This window comes from Berghia stephanieae, chromosome 3 (genome assembly GCF_034508935.2).
Source record: "Berghia stephanieae isolate SIO BIC M18660-M18661 chromosome 3, UCSD_Bste_1.3, whole genome shotgun sequence".
In the NCBI taxonomy this organism is placed as follows: domain Eukaryota; kingdom Metazoa; phylum Mollusca; class Gastropoda; order Nudibranchia; family Aeolidiidae; genus Berghia; species Berghia stephanieae.
The window spans coordinates 37,648,353-37,668,225 of NC_088362.1; the positions used below are offsets into that span (position 1 = coordinate 37,648,353).

Below are 19,873 nucleotides of genomic sequence, written 5' to 3' on the forward strand. Positions count from 1 at the left end.
GGCTGGAGTTGGGGGGGGGGGGGGAAGGGAGTAAAAAATCGCTCATGTGGAACAAAAATAGAGGAGATGAAATCAACCAGTTCTATAGGGTGTGAGAATGGAATCAAATTGTTACGTTGTCAAGCGTATGTACTTATAATAAGTAGTGGCGGTGGTTGTGGTGGCGGTAGCGTTGAAGAACTATGGTACTTTTCTGTTATGTGCCTAATTGTTTTAAGTACCCCTTAATAAAGTAATCCTCTGCATAATAATGCGGCCTCTTCACGTAACTCATTGTTTGGGTGCCTAAAGGAAGTGTGATTTGTTATTTAATTAATCCTTTCACGGCTCTGTTCTTGTTTAATCTAACATGACGTAATAAATATATTTTTGTTTATTTTTACTAAAATAGTAACAAAGAATATATTCTGTAATGAACTTCATGAATATTGATTTCTATGTTCTTGGCGCTATAATATCATGTTTAATCTTCCCATAGTGAGTATCAAAACGATATTATATTTAGTTGTTCATTTTACATTCTATGTAGATACATACAGTAATTCTAAAGAAGAAGGAGAACCAATTCAATTACGATTTTACTGGTGAGTTATAGAAAAAATGTTTGGTTTGTAGTTGTAACCGTTGTGCCGCTATGTGGTCTAGTAGTATGACACTCGCTTTCGGATTGGAAGGTCCTAGGTTCGAGTCTCGCTCGGCGCATAGATGAGTCTCTGTCCGGGAAAAAATTGTACTATCGCCTAACAGGTATCATGTATATTCTTACATGTTAAGTGTTGCTGTTGGCTAGGAACCCCTTGTAAAAGCGATTTGAGCACGTTTAGTGGATGTTGCGCTATATAAAAGCTCGAGTTTTTTTTTTTACATTTTTAGAGACGGCCGGTCACAATGCATGGTTTGAAAAAGAATTCATTCTCGCCGCAAAAGGGTTAATTTCTGTGTTGGTGTTAAGGGTTAATTAGTGTTCGTGTTATCGGTGGAAGAAGATTTATTTGTAAATGGATGGAAACGTTGGTTTGGATTGGTGGCCGATTTGGTTTAGGATAGACTAGAGTTGTGGTTGTTTGTGTTGTGAGGCATTACAGTGTACGGAGTTCTCTAGGGGAATCCCCTGATGTTGTCATTGATTGTAGTGGTAGGTAGATTGTCGTAACGGGTGTCATGGGATCTCTTGTTACTTTGTCTGTATTGACATTCCACATATAAAAGCTAATTTTATCAAATATTTTAATTATTTTTTTTAGGAAATGATATGCCATTTTCAAAGTAATAATAAACATGAGAATGATGATGATGATGATGATGATGATGATGATGATGATAATATTAATAATGATATTATTAATAATAATAATAATAATAATAATAATAATAATAATAATGATAATAGTAATAATAATAGTAATAATAAAATAATAATAATAATAATAATGATGATGATGGTGATGATGATGATGATGATGATGATGATGATGATGATGATGATGATGATGATGATGATGATGATGATGATGATGATAATAATAATAATAATAAGTAATAAGTATGTAACAACTTTTGATACGATGTTTATATTTTGTATCGATAACAAGCCACATAACATAACTGTAAATATATCACGAGAGACAATCTGACGCTTTAAGTCTGTTTCAAGAGGGAAGTGAAGACTCTTTAGAGATAAAAAATTATAGAAAACCTTTGATAAATCATTTGATTTGCACACCTTAGTGTGTCTTCATTATGTGTATTTTGATTGTTGTGTAACATATCATTACAACACACGTGTGTTGCATTTAATTTGACTGTGAATCAAATTATGTGGTGAGATACTTGTTCACACATTGGTCGATTTTGATAATATATGCAACGCGCTTTACCGAGAGAAACAACATAGCCATCCTTGTCACCTATTCAGTAATTGACTTCATCAAAAGTAGCTCAACTTTGTAATGGAAATAACTTAGGCTTTTTAATAACCGCAATGTGTGCTCAAGGCGTTAGACAATTTTTCTACAGACACAATGCTGTTACCATTCATGTACTTATTATAAACCTGAGTGCAGTGATAGAAATGTGAGTTAAGGGCCTTTTTAAAGGACTCAATTTTACGCCGCCAAGAGCGGGATTCGAATCATGGACTTCCAGGGCCAAAGGCGTTGCCATACCACACAAGACAACAAAGCCTCACAGAAGACACGTCGTGCCATTGGCTAACAACTCCAGTGATGATTGTATGTCGAGATTTTAAATGGAGTAGAGTTTTGCATGTTGAAAGGCAATGATCCAGACTTCAATAGAATTTCAATACGCATGGCGGGAAGTCATTGATTGATATCGATACAGTCATTCAAATATAAACTTTTTGATAGGCCTTGTGAGATGGTGACTTTGTGAGCAAGGGGAAGAAGAGAGAGAGAGAGAGAGAGAGAGAGAGAGAGAGAGAGAGAAAGAGAGAGAGAGAGAGAGAGAGAGAGAGAGAGGAGAGTGAAAGTGTGTATGGGAAAGGAGAGAGAGAGAGAGAGAGAAAGAGAGAGAGAGAGAGAGAGAGAGAGAGAGAGAGGAGAGTGAAAGTGTGTATGGGAATGGAGAGAGAGAGAGAGAGAGAGAGAGAGAGAGAGAGAGAGAGAGAGAGAATGATCGATACATTATTTATTTATATGGTTTTATAGATTAATGGACTAGGAGAGACTGTGATATCTATTTCTTTCATTTTCGTTTACTTCCCCATCTCTCTCTCTCTTTATTTTACATCGTTGCCTTTTTCATCCTGGGTCAAGGTATGGGTCACAGGCAAACAGTTTCCACCCCTCTCTCACCATTGCCTTTTTCACCATGGGTCGGTGTATAGGCCACAGACAAACAGTCTCCATCCTTCTCTATCCTGAGCTACCTTATTTTTTTTTTGGAAGTGGTTATTCAGTATCAGATACTGAATAGTGCTTTTCCACTATTCAGTATCCACAAGGAACTCTTTTTTATAGAGAGAGTGAAAAGTGCGACAATCTCGGTTGAATGTAAATAAACTGCTGACCTCCTTCCAGATTGAACATGTGCAGTAACTGACAGCCCGATTCAAAGTTGTAAAAATATTTTGATCGTAATTTTTAAATTTCTGCTATTGTGCAATTAACATATCTAGTTCAAAATATCAAAGTAAGAGTGGCATTCAAATACATTTTTAAATGTCTAAATAGACATGATTAAATGTCACCAAATGTTAAGTGACACCATGTCTTGGTGGATATAAGCTGTTTGACTCTGAGCTTAAGGTTCGAGAGTTCAAATCCAGGCTGGGATAACTTTTTTTTTCCCCAATATTTTAAAAATTCCTTCTGTCTATTGATATTTTTTAAACTTTTGTTTTAATAATTTTATTTGCTTGTAATATGCTTTAATGTTGATATTATACTAGTATTATTATTATTATTATTATTATTATTATTATTATTATTATTATTATTATTATTATTATTATTATTATTATTATAATAATAATTATTATTATTATCATTATTATTATTGTTGTAATCGTCATCATCATCATTATTATTATGTTTATTATTTTTTTTAATCAAGTAGTTGGAGTAATTTAATCAGTTATCGATTTATTACGAATATCTTTTATGTGTTATAATCTCGTTGTTTTTCATTGATGTGCTCTTCTCTTGTTTATTACTTTTTAAAATCTTGATTTTTCTGTTTGTCTCATTTGTTGTTTGTTGTTGTTGTTGTTGTTGTTGTTGTTGTTGTTGTTGTTGTTGTTGTTGTTGTTTGTTTGTTTGTTTGTTTGTTTGGTCATCTAAGACAAACCCGATTCATTATAAATATGTGGCCAGACTTTCTGCCATTTTTAATTGAGCGATGTACTTCCGTGAATTAATTGCCGTATTATATTAAATTTACGCGATAATAAATTAATAATAATAAATAATAATAATAATAATAATAATAATAATAATAATAATAATAATAATAATAATAATAATAATAATAATAATATAATAATAATAATAAATAATAATAATAATAATAATAATAATAATAATAATAATAATAATAATAATAATAATAATAATAATAATAATAATAATAATAATAATAATATAATAATAATAATAATAATAATAATAATAATAATAATAATAATAATAATAATAATAATAATAATAATAATAATAATAATAATAATAATAATAATAATAATAATAATAATGATAATAATTTAAATAGATACTGAATATTAGACTACAATTGACATCTATTTACTGAATACACGTGGTATTTTTAGAGGTGTTTCTTTTTTTACGAACACGCCAGGAAGTAGGCAACAGTGGGGAGTGAACCTGGGACTGGGTTTCGTAAAAAAAAAGCAATTACTTTTTTTTTATGAAACCCGGCAATATCCGATAAAGTTATGGAAAGAAAGTAGGCAACAGTGGGGGAGTGAACCCGAGACTCAGGGAAGTGTACACTATTGGGGAGTAAACCTAAGTCTATGGTTTTTCGACAGCTTTTGGCGGGTTTCGTAAAAATGTAATTGCTTCATTCTCGTCTAGTACCCACCTCCCATAGTCCGGCTTCATTTCTCACTGGTATCCATCTTCCATAGTCCCAGGTTCATTTCCACTGTTAACCTCTTCTCACAGTCCCAGGTTCACTCCCAACCGGTGTGCACTTCCCTGAGTCCCGGTTCATTGCCCAATGGTGCCCACTTCCCATAACTTTTGACAATATCGGTAAGTTTTGAAATAAAAGTACATTCTGAGCTCCCTGTCCACTGGTATGAACCTCTCGCAGTCCCAGGTTCAATCCTCATCGGTGTCCGAATCCCAGATTCACTCCCCACTGCTGCCTGCTTCCCATAACTTTGTCGGGTTTTGGCGGGTTCCGATAAAAAGTAATTCCCCCTCTCCCTTGGTCTTGCTTTTTTACAAAATCCAGAGTCCCAGGTTCACTCTCCACAAGTGTACACTTCCCTGAATCACAGGATCACCCCCACTGTTGCCTACTTCAATAACTTTGTCGGATATTGCCAGGTTTGTCGGGTTTCGAAAAAAAGTAATTGCTTTTATATGAAACTCGCTGAAACCCGCCGAAAACCAGAGTCTCAGGTTCACTCCCTACTGGTGTACACTTCCATGAATCTCAAGTTAACCCCCCAATGTTGCCTACTTCCCATAACTTTGTCAGATATTGCCGGGTTTCGTAAAAAGGTAATTCCTTTTATGTGAAACTTGCTGAAACCCGCCGAAAACCAGAGTCTCAGGTTCACTCCCCACAGGTGTACACTTCCATGAATCTCAGGTTCACTCTCCACTGTTGCCTCACTTCCCATAACTTTGTCGGATATTGCCGGGTTTCATAAAAAGGTAATTGCTTTTATGTGAAACTCGCTGAAACCCGCCAAAAACCATAGTCTCAGGTTCACTCCCCACTGGTGTACACTTCCCTAAGCTCAGGTTCACTCCCCACTGTTGCCTACTTCAATAACTTTGTCGGATATTGCCAGGTTTCGTCGGGTTTGGTAAAAAAGTAATTGCTTTTATGTGAAACTCGCTGAAACCCGCAGAAAACCATAGTCTCAGGTTCACTCCCCATTGGTGTACACTTCCCTTAGTCTCACGTTCACATCCCCATTATTTGCCTACTTTCCATAACTTTGCCCCATTTTGTTGGGATTTGGCGCATTTCGTAAACAAAATGTAATTGCTTTTTTTCCCCTCCAAAACTCACTGAAAACCAGTCCCAGGTTCACTCCCCACTAGTGTACACTTCCCCGAATCTCAGGTTCACTCCCCACTGTTGCCTACTACCCATAACTTTCTCGGATATTGCCAGGTTTCGTCGGGTTTCATAAAAATGTAATTGCTTTTATATGAAATTATCTGAAGCCCGCCGAAAACCATAGTCTCAGGTTCACTCCCCATGGTGTACACTTCACTGTCTCAGGTTCAGTCCCACGCTTTGCCTACTTTCCACAAGTTTGCCGCATATTGTCGGGTTTCGTAAAAAAGTAACCCCCCCCCCCATTTTGTTACTGCTGTTTTACAAAACCCCGAGTCCCAGGTTCACTCCCCACTGGTGTACACTTCCCTGGTTCTCAGGTTCATCCCTCCCTCCCCCCCCCCCCCCCCCCCTCCTTACACACTCACACACACACACACACGCTGCTGCCTAACTCCCATAACTTTGTCGGATATTGCCAGGTGTCGTCGGGTTTCGTAAAAAAGTAATTGCTTTTTATTACGAAACCCGCCGAAACCCAGTCCCAGGTTCACTCCCCACAGGTGTACACTCCTCTGAGTCCCAGATTCACTCCCACGGCTGCCCTCTTTGTCAGGTTTCGGAAAAAACAACAACACCGTATTATAGTGCAAAACCACTATGCAGTGTCAGATACTGAATAGTACAAAACCACTATTCAGTATCAGATACTGAATAGTACAAAACCACTATTCAGTATCAGATACTGAATAGTGGAAAACCGCTATTCAGTATCTGATACTGAATAGTGCAAAACCACTATTCAGTATCAGATACTGAATAGTGCTAGCCTTTTTTTTTATCTCGTTCCCTGTCTTATCACTTCTTCCCTTTCGGCGTTGTCTGTTGTCCTTCATAAATTATGTCATTGCAGAAACTCTTCGGTCGCCCAAGCTAAAAAAAAAAAAGGATTTGATTTGTCAGTCTGTGTTTCTTTCAAAAATAAGTTGAAAATATTTATTAACGCGTTTGGTTAGTTCACGGAGCTGCTAGTTGTTGTATGTAAACACTTTACCTATTTGCGTAAACGAATATTTGATATCAATTAAATAAAACAGAAACTCGCTGACAATTGAAATGAAATGTTTTGTATCGAACTGACAATTAATTCAGCTCTTACTGTATTGACAAGTATTGACACAAAACTGTTATTGACGTCTGCAGTGTTGTCTAATGACAGTAATTATCAACACGGTCACGGCGGGTGACATAAAAACATATCAAGGTTTTCTTTTGATAAGAATTGATTCTATACTGATAAGACGGATAAATAATTATAATATTATCTTTGTATCAACGGAACAGAAAATAACATAGAACTGATGGCTGATAACAACTAGAAAAGAGGGGGGGGGGGGGATGAGGGTGTGTGAAATTTAGTCTAACCTAACTTATAATCATTATATATCAGTCTATTTTGACGAATTTTTCATACGCAAAATTGACTGAAAAATCATACCGTGTTTTATCAATTTACCAAAAGAGAACAAATTTTATCTCACTTAATATGATACTCTTTTTAATCAAGTCATTACTCCCTACTTTTACTGTAGTCAAGTCATTTTAAAGCAAAAAGATTACATTTTAACCTAATTTAATATCACACCCTTTTAAAGCAATAAAGATTATATTTGAACTTGTTTAATATCACACCCTTCTAAAGCAAACAGACTATATTTTAATCTATATCATACCCTTTTAAGGCAAAAAAGATTACATTTTAACTGTTTGATATCACACCCTTTTAAGACAAAAAGATTATATATTAACTGACTTAACATTTTGTCCTGACTTAATATCCATCAGAGCCATTGGGCCCATGTAGCAGGAGTTTATCCCGATTTCTCTAGCGTGAAAAGGACAATAGCAATTGCTTGCTATCCTTTGGATAGGGCGCAGAGTACTTCCCGCCAAATCTAACAGACTCGGCTACCCATTTACTACTGGGTGGACAGGGGGGGTCAAAATCTCGACTGCGCCCGGGATCAATCTTGGTCCCTTTACGTGTGAAGCGAGTGCTCTATCAACTGAGCTATCGGGACCCCTTATCCTTTTTAATCAAAAGATTATATTATCTTAACCTGACATAATATCATAGGGTACTTAACCAAAAGATTATGCCCTATCCTGACTTAATATCATATCAAAAAGAGAAATCTTTAATATGAGTTGACATTCACCCTTTTGTATAAAAATAAAATTCTCACAGCTGACATAATAGCATAAACATTTTTACAAAAGTATGAACAGTAAGATTGAAACACACAAGTCATACCAATGTTTGTTTGAATGCTTTCAAGTGAATAATGGACACAATTTAGATTATTAGAGAAATACAATGGAATAGTCTCACATCTCCAATAAAAGAAAAGTATTGTGGTCTGTGGAATCTTCGAAATCTGAAGTTACAGACTTAAAAATTGAAGGAGGAGAAGAAAAAGAACAAGAAGCAGAAGAAGAAGAAGAAGAAGAAGAAGAAGAAGAAGAAGAAGAAGAAGAAGAAGAAGAAGAAGAAGAAGAAGAAGAAGAAGAAGAAGAAGAAGAAGAAGAAGAAGAAGAAGAAGAAGAAGAAGAAGAAGAAGAAGAAGAAGAAGAAGAAGAAAAAGAAGAAGAAGAAGAAGAAGAAGAAGAAGAAGAAGAAGAAGAAGAAGAAGAAGAAATACAGTTTACTTATAAATATTGAATATATCTGATTTTTATCAACAGCCACACCCTAATCAATGATCGAAGGATTGAGGGTTCAAGTAGGAATCCATTATCAGCGAGTTTGTTACCTACAAAGTCACATACGAATGGGGATGTGGTGATGAAATGTTAAGTGAAAGGAAATAAGACAGACTTTCTCATTTGTCGTCACCATGACCAAGGACATACCTCTCAGCTTGCAGGTAACTATCATATGATATACGATTCTTACATTCTTGCTTTTTGCTTCTTGCTTTTTGGAATTCCGTGTGTGTTCCCAACCGCTGCACGAGCTTGTGAGTATGCTATGGGAACAAAGTTCGAATTCCAAAACGCAAGCGTGTAAGAAATCATTTATTCTACCCCTCAATCGATTCCCATTTCGCCATCTTTGAATATAAGAAATTTTTAAAAATATTTAAATAATACTTATTTTTTCAAAATTCTAATTTTAGTTAAATTCAACATTTGATAATCTGACGTCACATATTATTATTGTAAACTTGATATCATTACGCGTTACTATTTAGGGGTGAAAAATTATGTATGTAATAGTTAATTTTTGAGTTGTATCAATGACATGGAATTTGCATGCAATGATGAGATCAAATATTAAAAGATGTTAAGCTTTGTGAACGATAGACATTTACAGAAGCAATTCATTTATTACTCAGTAAAACTTAATAATAATTTTTAAAAACATGAACATTTATATAGAGCATATCCATTAATAGCGCTCAAAGCGTTTTACAAGGGTCCCCTGACCAACAGCAACATTTAACATGTAGGGCAAGACATGACGCTTGTTAGGCCATATTACAATTTTTTTCCGACAGAGACAACGGCCATGTACTTATTTTACGCATGAGTACGGTGAGAGAATGTGAGTAAAGAGCCTTTTCCAAGGACTCAACTATGCGCCGAGCGAGGCTCGAACCCAGGACCTTCGGATCCGAAAGTGAGTGTCCTACCACAAGACCACATATCCACGCAAGAAATGTAGTGAGTTGATAGGTGTCAGAAGACAATAGACAATAAATAGTCTTTTGTTAGGATGTTAGGTCGAGGCCAGGAACTTTAACCTATCCTTACTCTGTGTTATGTGTTTAGTCTATGACTGATTATAAGGTTTGTTGACAAAGGGAAAACCAGAAACGTCCACGTCATTCGGATCTATTAATAGACCTGAAATTTACTAAATCGATGTTTTGTCTTTTTACTATTTAAAAGCTTCAGGTAGCATCATTTACATAACAAAAACATTCAAAGAATCAAAAGTGAATCATTATTTTCATATCATGTTTTTACTCTCCAGGTATTTCATTCCCGCAATGAGTACGAGGCCCAGAGACTCAACAGAACAGAACAGATACGCCTCAAAGACTTGCATGATGTTCTCAAACGTGAAGAAAAGCTCTACGTCAAGGATTACGCTCTCTTCAAACAACGATTTCACACCAGCCATGCGAGGAGACGATCTTACCCAGGAGTTGACAATGGGGTTCTCCGTAGTCAAAGTATAAAATCTACTGGAAGTCGAAACAGCATTCGGCCAGGATCGGTCTCCAGCCATGCTAGCGTCTTCAGCGCGCCGGGAAATCTTCAAACCAACCGTGCAAATAGTGTGGACTCTTCCATGGCGTCCAAAATGTGCAGCTCCTTGGGAGAGATTTCAACTATGACTCGTTTTCAAAGAATTCAAAGAAAATTTTCGTTGGCTTGTTTGACCGAACATGGATTACTGACGAGGAGGGGGATCAAATTAGCTGACAATATCGAAAAAGCACGGGAGCTTTTGTTTAAACAAAATAAAACTCACGTGGACATTTATCAACCGAAACAAAAACAGGATAACCGGAATATTGTGTTAAATTCCTCAAGAAATGGGTCGTCTGTGACATCAATAAACACACAAGATAGAATAGAAGGAGATTCTAGAGAGCAGAGAGGTAATTTGAAACCAACAGAAGTGTATGGTGTTGTATATGAATCTGATGAGACACATCCGAATGGATACAAGAGTCCTGGTCGACAGAATATATTAAGTCTTGGGTCGATCATTGAGGAATCTCCGGATTTTAGTCCTGGCATTGACAAAGTTTGTTCTGATTCAAACCATAGGAAATACGCAACAACCACGGTGACAAATCGATTTTCAATCAGTTCAAAGAAAAAAGTTACGATTAATGCAGATTTTGATCGAGACAAGTCGGACATTGATGAATCGGATGATGTCAACAATGACGAAGAAGACGGGACGAGTAGAGATTTTAGCGAATGGAGATCTATCCTGTCTCGGTCTGTCAAAAATCTTGATCCTCTGCAGCAAAAAATCAACAACTTTCTTGCCGACCAGAACAGTTTCAACCGGATTTTCCCAAAACAATTTCAGGGCGTGGTGGCGGGGGCGTCGTCCGTGCAGAAGGAATTGGCGTCACTTGGTCGGGAAAAGAGGGAGCAGGAAACACGTGACCGGAAGAAGAAAAATGAAATTGTTCTAGAAGTTTTGGGAAAACTGGGAATTGAGGATGAACATATTATAAGTATTTATAAAGAATAATTTGGTGATCGGTTGGTTCTGATGGTTCATGTGTACTTATTTACAAATCGGATATTCATCTTAATATATAACTAACTTCATATGGTTGAAATCGTCAAAGTATGAAATTAAGGAGCCGACACCGGTGTAAGATAATGATCTGAACAAGTATGTATGAAAGGACCCAGACAAAGCAAGAAAGAAAAATACAAGAAAATAACCATCCCATCGGTAATCAGAAAGTCTGAGGTTCGATCCCCAGTCGAGGTCGACTGATATTTTTGGATTTTTCTTTCCTTGTATTTTATTTCTTGCGTTGTCTGGCACCTTTCATACACATTTGTTCAGATCTTTATGGTTGAAATCTAAGCTCAAAGCCTCTGGTAAAAATGAGAGAAGCAGTTTTCTCCGCTCACGACTGAATTTGATTATTTTGAATATCATTAACCCACGATTTCAGCTGTGAAAAACGACATTGTAATGATATACAGACATAACCCACGATTTCAGCTGTGAAAAACGACATTGTAATGATATACAGACATAACCCACGATTTCAGCTGTGAAAAACGACATTGTAATGATATACAGACATAACCCACGATTTCAGCTGTGAAAAACGACATTGTAATGATATACAGACATAACCCACGATTTCAGCAGTAAAGAACCCAAATTGAAATGTTATAATGATAATAATAATAATAATAATAATAATAATAATAATAATAATAATAATAATAATAATAATAATAAATGGGTTTATATAGCGCCTTACCCTATATTATATCAGCAAGCTCAAAGCGCTATACAGACTTAACCTACGATTTAGGCTGTGATGAATTGATATAACTTGTACTGTTCTCAGTTTAAATGATAATAGGTTTAGTGGGTCTCCAACTTTCTAACGCATATATTATGTTAAAAATGTAAGTAGTAATTTATACTGATGTTTACTCCTTATAGCTAATATGGAATTTCAGAGAAAGTTGAAAATAAAGATATAGAGAGAATGAGAACGTGTGTGTGTGTGTGTGTGTGTGTGAGAGAGAGAGAGAGAGAGAGAGAGAGAGAGAGAGAGAGAAAGAGCGATAGAGAGAAAGAGAGAGAGCGAGGTAAAAGAGAGAGAAAGAGATAGAAAGAAAGAGAGAGAGAGAGAGAGAGAGAGAGAAAGAGAAAGAGAAAGAGAGAGAAAAAGAGAGAAAGAAAGAGAAAGAGAGAACGAGAGAGAGAGAGAGATAAAAGAGAGAAAGGGAAAGATTGAGAAAGAGAGAGAGAGAGAGAGAGAGAGAGAGAGAGAGAAAGAGAGAGAAAGAAAGAGGAGGACAGAGTGAAGTAGAGAATAATAATTATATAAATATATATATATATATATATATATATATATATATATATATATATATATATATATGTGTGTGTGTGTGTGTGTGTGTGTGTATGAATAAATAAATAAATAAATACATTTTTTTTAAACACACAAAATAGTTTAGCCCGGTTTCTTTAGCGTGAAACGAGCAATAGCAATTTTTGCTACCCTTTGGATAAGGCGCTAGTCTATTGCAAAGTACTTTCCGCCAGATCAAAATAAATAAATAAATAAATAATTAATGCCATCAATAAATAAATCCATTCTAATATATGATCAGATGTAAAACTCACGACAATAAGTGAAGGTTGATTTTCTAAAACAAGTTATCTTCATTTTTTCCAGTTTGAAATACTGTGGATAATTATTTCCCCTGGATTATCTCTTTGGGTCATTAAATGTTATTGGGAATAAATCAGAAATATATGAATATTATCAATGTAAGGATAGATACCACCAGAAAGAGGCAGTTACGGTTTCTGGGACATGTGTGGAGTAGAGATGGAACAGAAAAGTTGGTAACATCTGGGAGAGAGCTAGAGGAAGACAGAGAATGACACATTTAAATAACCTAAGAATGGCCAAAAGTGGTTTGTTTTAAAAGCAACGCAGACTTCATGCGCACCGCAGAGGATCGTGATACGTGGAGACAGCTAACCGGCAACGTGCTCAAGAGCACAAGCCACGATGGATGATGATGAAGGAACTTCTTGTGTCAATTTAGCTCACGGAGAGAAATTCCAAAACAGTGGAAAATCGACTCAACATGTTTGGAAAAAAAATGTTCAAATGTTCTCACAATAATTTTATCACAAATGACATGTGCATATATATACACGTCTGACATCCGAACCCACTCATGACCCTAGTTTAACATTAAGGTAATGGACAAAATTGTGCGTCATTTTTTGAGATTTCCATTACAACAATGAGCCCGTAAGCAATTGAAATATCAGACCTGCAAATCAGTGCACGTCTATCACAAAGCATATTTAAAGGGACATAACCAAGCATAATTAATTTGTTTTCTTTGGTATAGTACAATTGTTTCCCTTTGTGAAGTCCTTCACAATACCAAAGAACGATAGCAAGATAGGGAAACCAACTGTCTCGTTCTACATGTTAAGTGTTGCTGTTGACCAGGGACACTTTGTAAAGCGCTTTGGGCACGTTTAGTGGATATTGCACAATAGATGCTGTGCGCTTGGATAATAAACTCACAACATTGTATAACCTTAAACTTTTATAGTTTGGTTAATGCAGTTTAGTGAGAAATACTCATAAAAAGTGGTTGGCAGAAATACAAAAAAAAAAAAAAAAAAAACAACAAAAAACAACAAAAAACAATAACAATGACCTGAGTGACGTCAACTTTTATCTATTTAAAGGCTCAATCTGTATACAATAGGGGGGAAAAGCGTAATGTTTTTTTAAAAAACATGATTCCAATCTACTTGGAAGAGTAAAGCCACATGTCCGGAGGACTGGATACAAACCTTGTGTAATTCATCTTCTGGTTTCAGAGTGATGGCATCGTATTTTCTAATCTAAATATATATTGGTCGTCAAAAAAGATCATCCATCCTCATTCTTTTACAACCCGCAAACCAAAGAATCTGCCTATTCATCCTGCTACTAAATTAGTTCTGCTGCCTTTTGGTTCAATATGTAACCTATTCAAACTTAGTCCTTCGAAGGGCTGGTTACATACACACTTTCAAGGAGTTTAGAACCGAAAGAATAGAGTGCGTGACATCACGACTTTTCTGTCCTATTGTATTCCCAATAATTTATTGATCATCCAGTGTATTCAAAGGGACATAACCAAGAGTAGATAATTTGTTTTCTTTAACATAGCACATTTATCTGCCTCTATCAAGATGTTCGCAGCTCCAAAGGACGACAGGAAAACTGGGGTATGTCGGGGTTAGGCTGTAAACTGAGTGCATTCATTTTCGTCTCCTGTTTGTGAATGACCAGTGTGTCATAGACGCTATACGTGTATTTCTGTAATTTACTCACAGCAAACACATGAGACATACCAGCAAACAAAACTACGTGTAACCTAAAACGTTTATATTACTATTTAAACATTTATTGAGTGAGAACTGATCATCCAAAGGTGTTCTAAAAATATTAACAAAGAAACTCCCGTTTGTTGTTTCACTTTGTTGGTAGAAACTGAAAGAAATTTTCATTACGAAATAAAAACATTTGGGTCGGTTCCTGTTCGGTTCGGCAACTAAAAACCAGTGAGTTGAACTCACTTTGCAATGATAAAACAAGAGACCGACTGCGAGGAAAGGTCAAATGGAAGTTCGGAAGTTCCTGGATTCGAGCCTCGCTCGCTCGGCGCATAATTGAGTTCTTGGAAAAGGCTCTTTACTCACATTCTCTCACCGTACTCAGGTGTAAAATGAGTACATGTCCGTTAACAACGGTGTATTTGTAGTTCGGTTTGGAACAGGAAGTTCCAAGGCGGGCCGGAGAGGAAAAGGAATGCACTTAGTTTGCTGCCTAAACCAGATAAGAAGTTCCATCATCCATTCGCAAGAACCAGCACATACAAATACGTGGATAGCGTGGCTCAGCGGTATGGTCTTTGCTTCGTACCCAAAAGGTACCGAGTTCGACTACCTGCCTTGTTGTATGGCCTTGAGCAAGTCACCTCGTCCTAACTCACTTTGCGGCGTAGCACTGTGGCTGACGCCTGGGTTATTTCAGTCTTCCCTTTGTAAATGAGCCCATAAGAAATTGGGTTATCAGACCTGCAATAAATAAGTTCACGTCCAGTACATACATTTGATAAGCGACACTTTTTTGGGACAAATTATGAGTTAAAGTTAAACATTTATTACTCATAGTTTCTTTACATTTGTTTTTTGCGGCCATGTGGTCTTGTAGTGTGACACCTGCTTTCGGATCGGAAGGTCCTGGGTTCGAACCTCGCTCGGCGCATAGTTGAGTCCTTGAAAAAGACATTTATCCACATTCTCTCACAATACTCAAGTGTAAAATGGCCGTTAATAGCGTTTTCTCTGTCCGAAAAATGTGATATCGCCTAACAGGAGTCTTGTCTCGTTTCACATGTTAAGTGTTGCTGTTGTCTAGGGACCCTTTGTAAAGTACTTTTGGCACGTTTAGTAGTTATTGCTCTATACAAAAGTTCGAGTTTTTAAAAAGAATTATTAGTTTAAAATTGTTTGCAACCAACTATTAATACTTTTAAATCGAAACTAAAACATTTCCTTTTCACGTCTGTCTGTTTTAAATCTGAGACATACTTTAGGGTTATAATTATAACCCTGTTGTATGGATATTGAATTGTGGGTCGGCGTGTGTGTGTGGGTGTGTGTGTGTGTGTGTGTGTAAGGGGGGGGGGTTGTGGCTAAAGAGATGCATTGCTTCTTTAAACTGATGTAAAGCGCATTCAGCATTATATAAATTTGAAAATGCCCTATATCATGGCCATCTATTATTATTATTATTATTATTATTATTATTATTATTATTATTATTATTATTATTATTATTATTATTATTATTATTATTATTATTATTGTTATTATTATTATTATTATTATTATTTTTATTTTATGACAAGTTTCTAAAGCTTGGCCCAATGAGACCCCATGAAAACTGACAGATAACAAAAAAAACAAAAATTATGTTGGCGCAATTCAACATCCTGGTTGTGTTTGATCTTGACAGGCAGATAGTCAATATTGACAATGCCGTCAAAGAGCCCCGTTTGCCTGTCGTTGTGTCCTTACGTAAGGCATTTCATATAACGGTTGTCTTTCAGAGCCCGAGTTTATCCCTGTTTTATTACCCTAACCGGACATTATCAATTCGATGCGAAAGCGAGTGTCTTACCTCAAGACCACATCGCGCACTATGTCCCCTGATTAGTGAATAAATAATAAATACAAATAAATCTCCACACAGCACTTGAATCTCAGTGTTGTGGCTTGCCGTTTTGACCAATTGTGCGCGTTTGTCAGTTTTGTTCACTGTGAAACCATTAAGTCTGAAGCAATATTGTTTACGTTTACATTGTCCTCATTATAATATCCTCTCTGTTAGACACACCATAGGGACAAATCTGTGACAAACGCATTCCGCTAATCGATAGATCGAATTGACGTCACTCAGATCTTTGTTATTGTTTTTTGCCATCCACATTTATGAGTAATTGTGACCCATCGTCTGAAAACGGTATTATGTCGGAACGAACCAGATACTTAAAAGCCGAATTAAATGTTAAACTGGTCAAAATATAAATTGTTGGCATGGATGCATGCCGTTGATGCGTCCATAGAGTGTGTCGGCCTCTTTCTAATATCCAGTTAGTAATTTCTTTCCATATTAAATACGTTTCTGAAACATGTTTTTTAACAATCTCTATTATCATAGTGCATGTAAGTCACGCACGATCCTGCAATGAGATAACATAAGATTGGCTTTAACCCGTTACCTGCCGTGATCTGGGAAAGACACGTATTTGAAAATTTGGCCCAAAAACTCTTCCTTCAAATATCGATATATTGAAAGGACCTACATCATGGCAGTGAAAAGTAATAAACACAATTGAATTTAATAGCTTCAAAAATATGAACAAAATACTAAACACGAAACGTTTCGGGATCAAAACCCTTCTTCAGCCAACAACAAAAATAATAAAGACATAAATACATTACTATATTCCAGAAACTGTTAATGGTGAAACTATTTCACTATTAACATTGCTGGGAACTCCCCAAGGAGACAGTCTGAGCCCAATCATTTTTACCGTATATCTGGAAGCAGCAAAAAACTAATTAAGACCAAAACTCCCGATTCCTCAAATACTTACCACCGAAGTGATTTACCAGTCGATGTTGATATCATATTTGATACAGCAGGACCTGGCGAAGCAGCACATACCAGTAATATCAAATACTCTGCGACATTGGAATCTAAAGGTCAACGTATCCAAAACAGAAATGACAGTGGTTAGCAAGAATCAAGCGGAATTGAAAAGTGTAAGAACACTCGGAAACTTGATTAATGAGAATGAAGACATCAAACGGAGAAAAATGCTAGCTCAAACTGCATTCAGAAAACTACACAACGTTTGAAACAGGACGAACATCATTGACGAAAGTACAAGAATACGCCTTTACGAAGCGCTAGTACTGCCAATCCTTATGTATACTGTGGTACGTGGGGTCTTACAAAAAAGAATTTGGACACCCTGGACTCCCTTCATCGCAAACAATTGAGACAAGTTATTGGGCAGACAAAATCAGCAATGAGGATGTATATGACAGATGCAGAGTACAACCAGTCAGTATGCGTATAAAAAACGAAGATGGAAACTTTTCGGACACGTGCTCCGGCGAGATGAAAATATTCCAGCACAAACCTCAATGGATGATTACTTCGAACAAGGAGTCCAATACAGAGGACGTACACCAACTTCACTTCCAACAACATTGAATCAAGATCTTAAAAAATATCAAATACATTTAGAAACAACAACCGACGAATTGATTTCAATAACACAAGGAAACTGCCTCAGCACTTTAACACACACGATGTCATCAGAAGCTAAGAACACTTTCACTAGACATAGATTTATGGAGGCAGATTACTAACTGGATAATAGAAACATACTGACAAACTCGAAGTGACGAAGTGACACATTCGCGGCAAGCGTCCAAAGAGACTGCTCAGCCACATTTATTATTTATTATTAAATTCCAGATTGACGACAGAGAAATTGTGTGAGTCCATTTCGAAAGTTTTTCTACTAATAATTTTTCCCTGTCGTTAATTTGGAATTTAATAATGTATTTATTTCTTTATTGTTTTTTGTACGGAAGATGTTACATTCAATTTTGTTTATTATTTTTTACAGTCCCCAACTTGTACAGCTTAGCATCACCTCATCTTGGCAGAAAACTCTTAAGCCTGGGACTTAATAACTATTTGCGAGCGAGATTCAACATGAGGTCGTACATTACCATTTCCCAAATCATTTCAAAACATTTCAAATTATATTCCCCCCCCCCCCCCCACCTCGAACAATACGTGAATGGAAAAAAGAACTAGGTACCATATGAGACATACTAGTCATCGCAGACCCCACATCATTTCAACGAGATTTCACACAAACGAAGACACGGGGAAGATTGAATGACCGGAGTGACGGGGTCATGTTGTGTGATAGATGTGTATTATGTCATTTTCCTTAAAATATCGAACATTTATAGATCGAACAAAGTTGACGTCACTCAGGTCTTTGTTATTGTTTATTGCCATCCGAATTTATGAGTAATTCTCACTAAACTGTATCTATCAGACTATAGATAGTTCGAAGATGACGTCACTCAGGTTTTTGTTCTTGTTTTTTGCCATCCGCGTTTATGAGTAATGCTCACTCAACTGTATTAACCCGACTATAAACGTTCATGGATACAAACAGTTTTGTGTGTTGGTCCGTTATACTTCCGGATGGCAATGTTATGAGCTTCTTAGCCAAGCGCATACTATCTATAGTATCTATAGATAGTATGCAGATGACGTCACTCAGGCCTTTGTTTTTGCCACCCGCGTTTGTGAGTTGTTCTCACTAAACTGTATTAACCAGACTATAAAAGTTCATGGTTACACAGAGTTTGTGTGTTGGTCCGTCATACTTCCGGATGGCAATGTTGTGAACACCTTGGCCAAGCGCATTCTATCTATAGTATGCGCTTGGCTAAGAAGCTCATAACATTGCCATCCGGAAGTATAACGGACCAACACACAAAACTGAGTGTATCCATGAACATTTATAGTCGGGTTAATATAGTTCAGTGAGCACTACTCATAAACGCGGATGGCAAAAAACAATAACAAAGACCTGAGTGACGTCATCTGCATTCTATCTATAGATAGTTCTAGTTGACTTCACGCAGGTCTTTGTTTTTGTTTTTTTTTTCATCCATGTTTGTGAGCAATTCTCATTAAACTGTATTAATCAGACTATAAACTTTCAAGGTTACACATTGTTTTGTGTGTTGGTCCGCTATTCTTCAGGATGGCAATGTTGTGAGATTCTTAGCCAAGCGCATACTATCTCTATATAGATAGTATGCAGATGACCTCACTTAGGCCTTTGTTATTGTTTTTGCCATCCGCGTTTGTGAGTTGTTCTCACTAAACTGTATTAACCAGACTACAAAAGTTCATGGTTACTCAGAGTTTGTGTGTTGGTCCATTATACTTCCGGATGGCAATGTTGTGAACTCCTTGGCCAAGCGCATTCTATCTATAGAGCAATATCCACTAAACGTGCCCAAAAAGCTTCATAAGGGGTTCCATCCAACAGCGACACTTGACATCTATGAAGAGACATAAAGTGTTGTGTCTACTCACAATCTACTGTATAAACATGACATTTATGTTTTCCTTATTGTTGGAAGTAGTTTTTTGTTAATGGGAGCGGTCTATATTCGTGTTTTTGTCCAACCTCGTCATCGCTTACATGATTT

At 36.5% G+C, this 19,873-nt stretch overlaps 1 protein-coding gene across 2 annotated transcripts; it reads left to right on the forward strand.

The window, feature by feature from the left end:
• Positions 1-430: 430 nt before the first annotated feature.
• LOC144967676 (uncharacterized) lies at positions 431-12,317 on the forward strand. Of its 2 annotated transcripts, none has more exons than XM_078905204.1 (3): positions 431-584; positions 8,470-8,651; positions 9,764-12,317. In XM_078905204.1, exons 2-3 carry the CDS (start codon positions 8,622-8,624, stop codon positions 11,006-11,008), a joined length of 1,275 nt encoding a protein of 424 aa, XP_078761330.1. In that variant the 5' UTR covers positions 431-584; positions 8,470-8,621; the 3' UTR covers positions 11,009-12,317. The 2 variants fall into 2 exon arrangements, with proteins under 2 accessions (XP_078761330.1, XP_078761329.1); XM_078905203.1 differs by lacking the exon at positions 431-584 and adding an exon at positions 1,017-1,135.
• Positions 12,318-19,873: the final 7,556 nt, after the last annotated feature.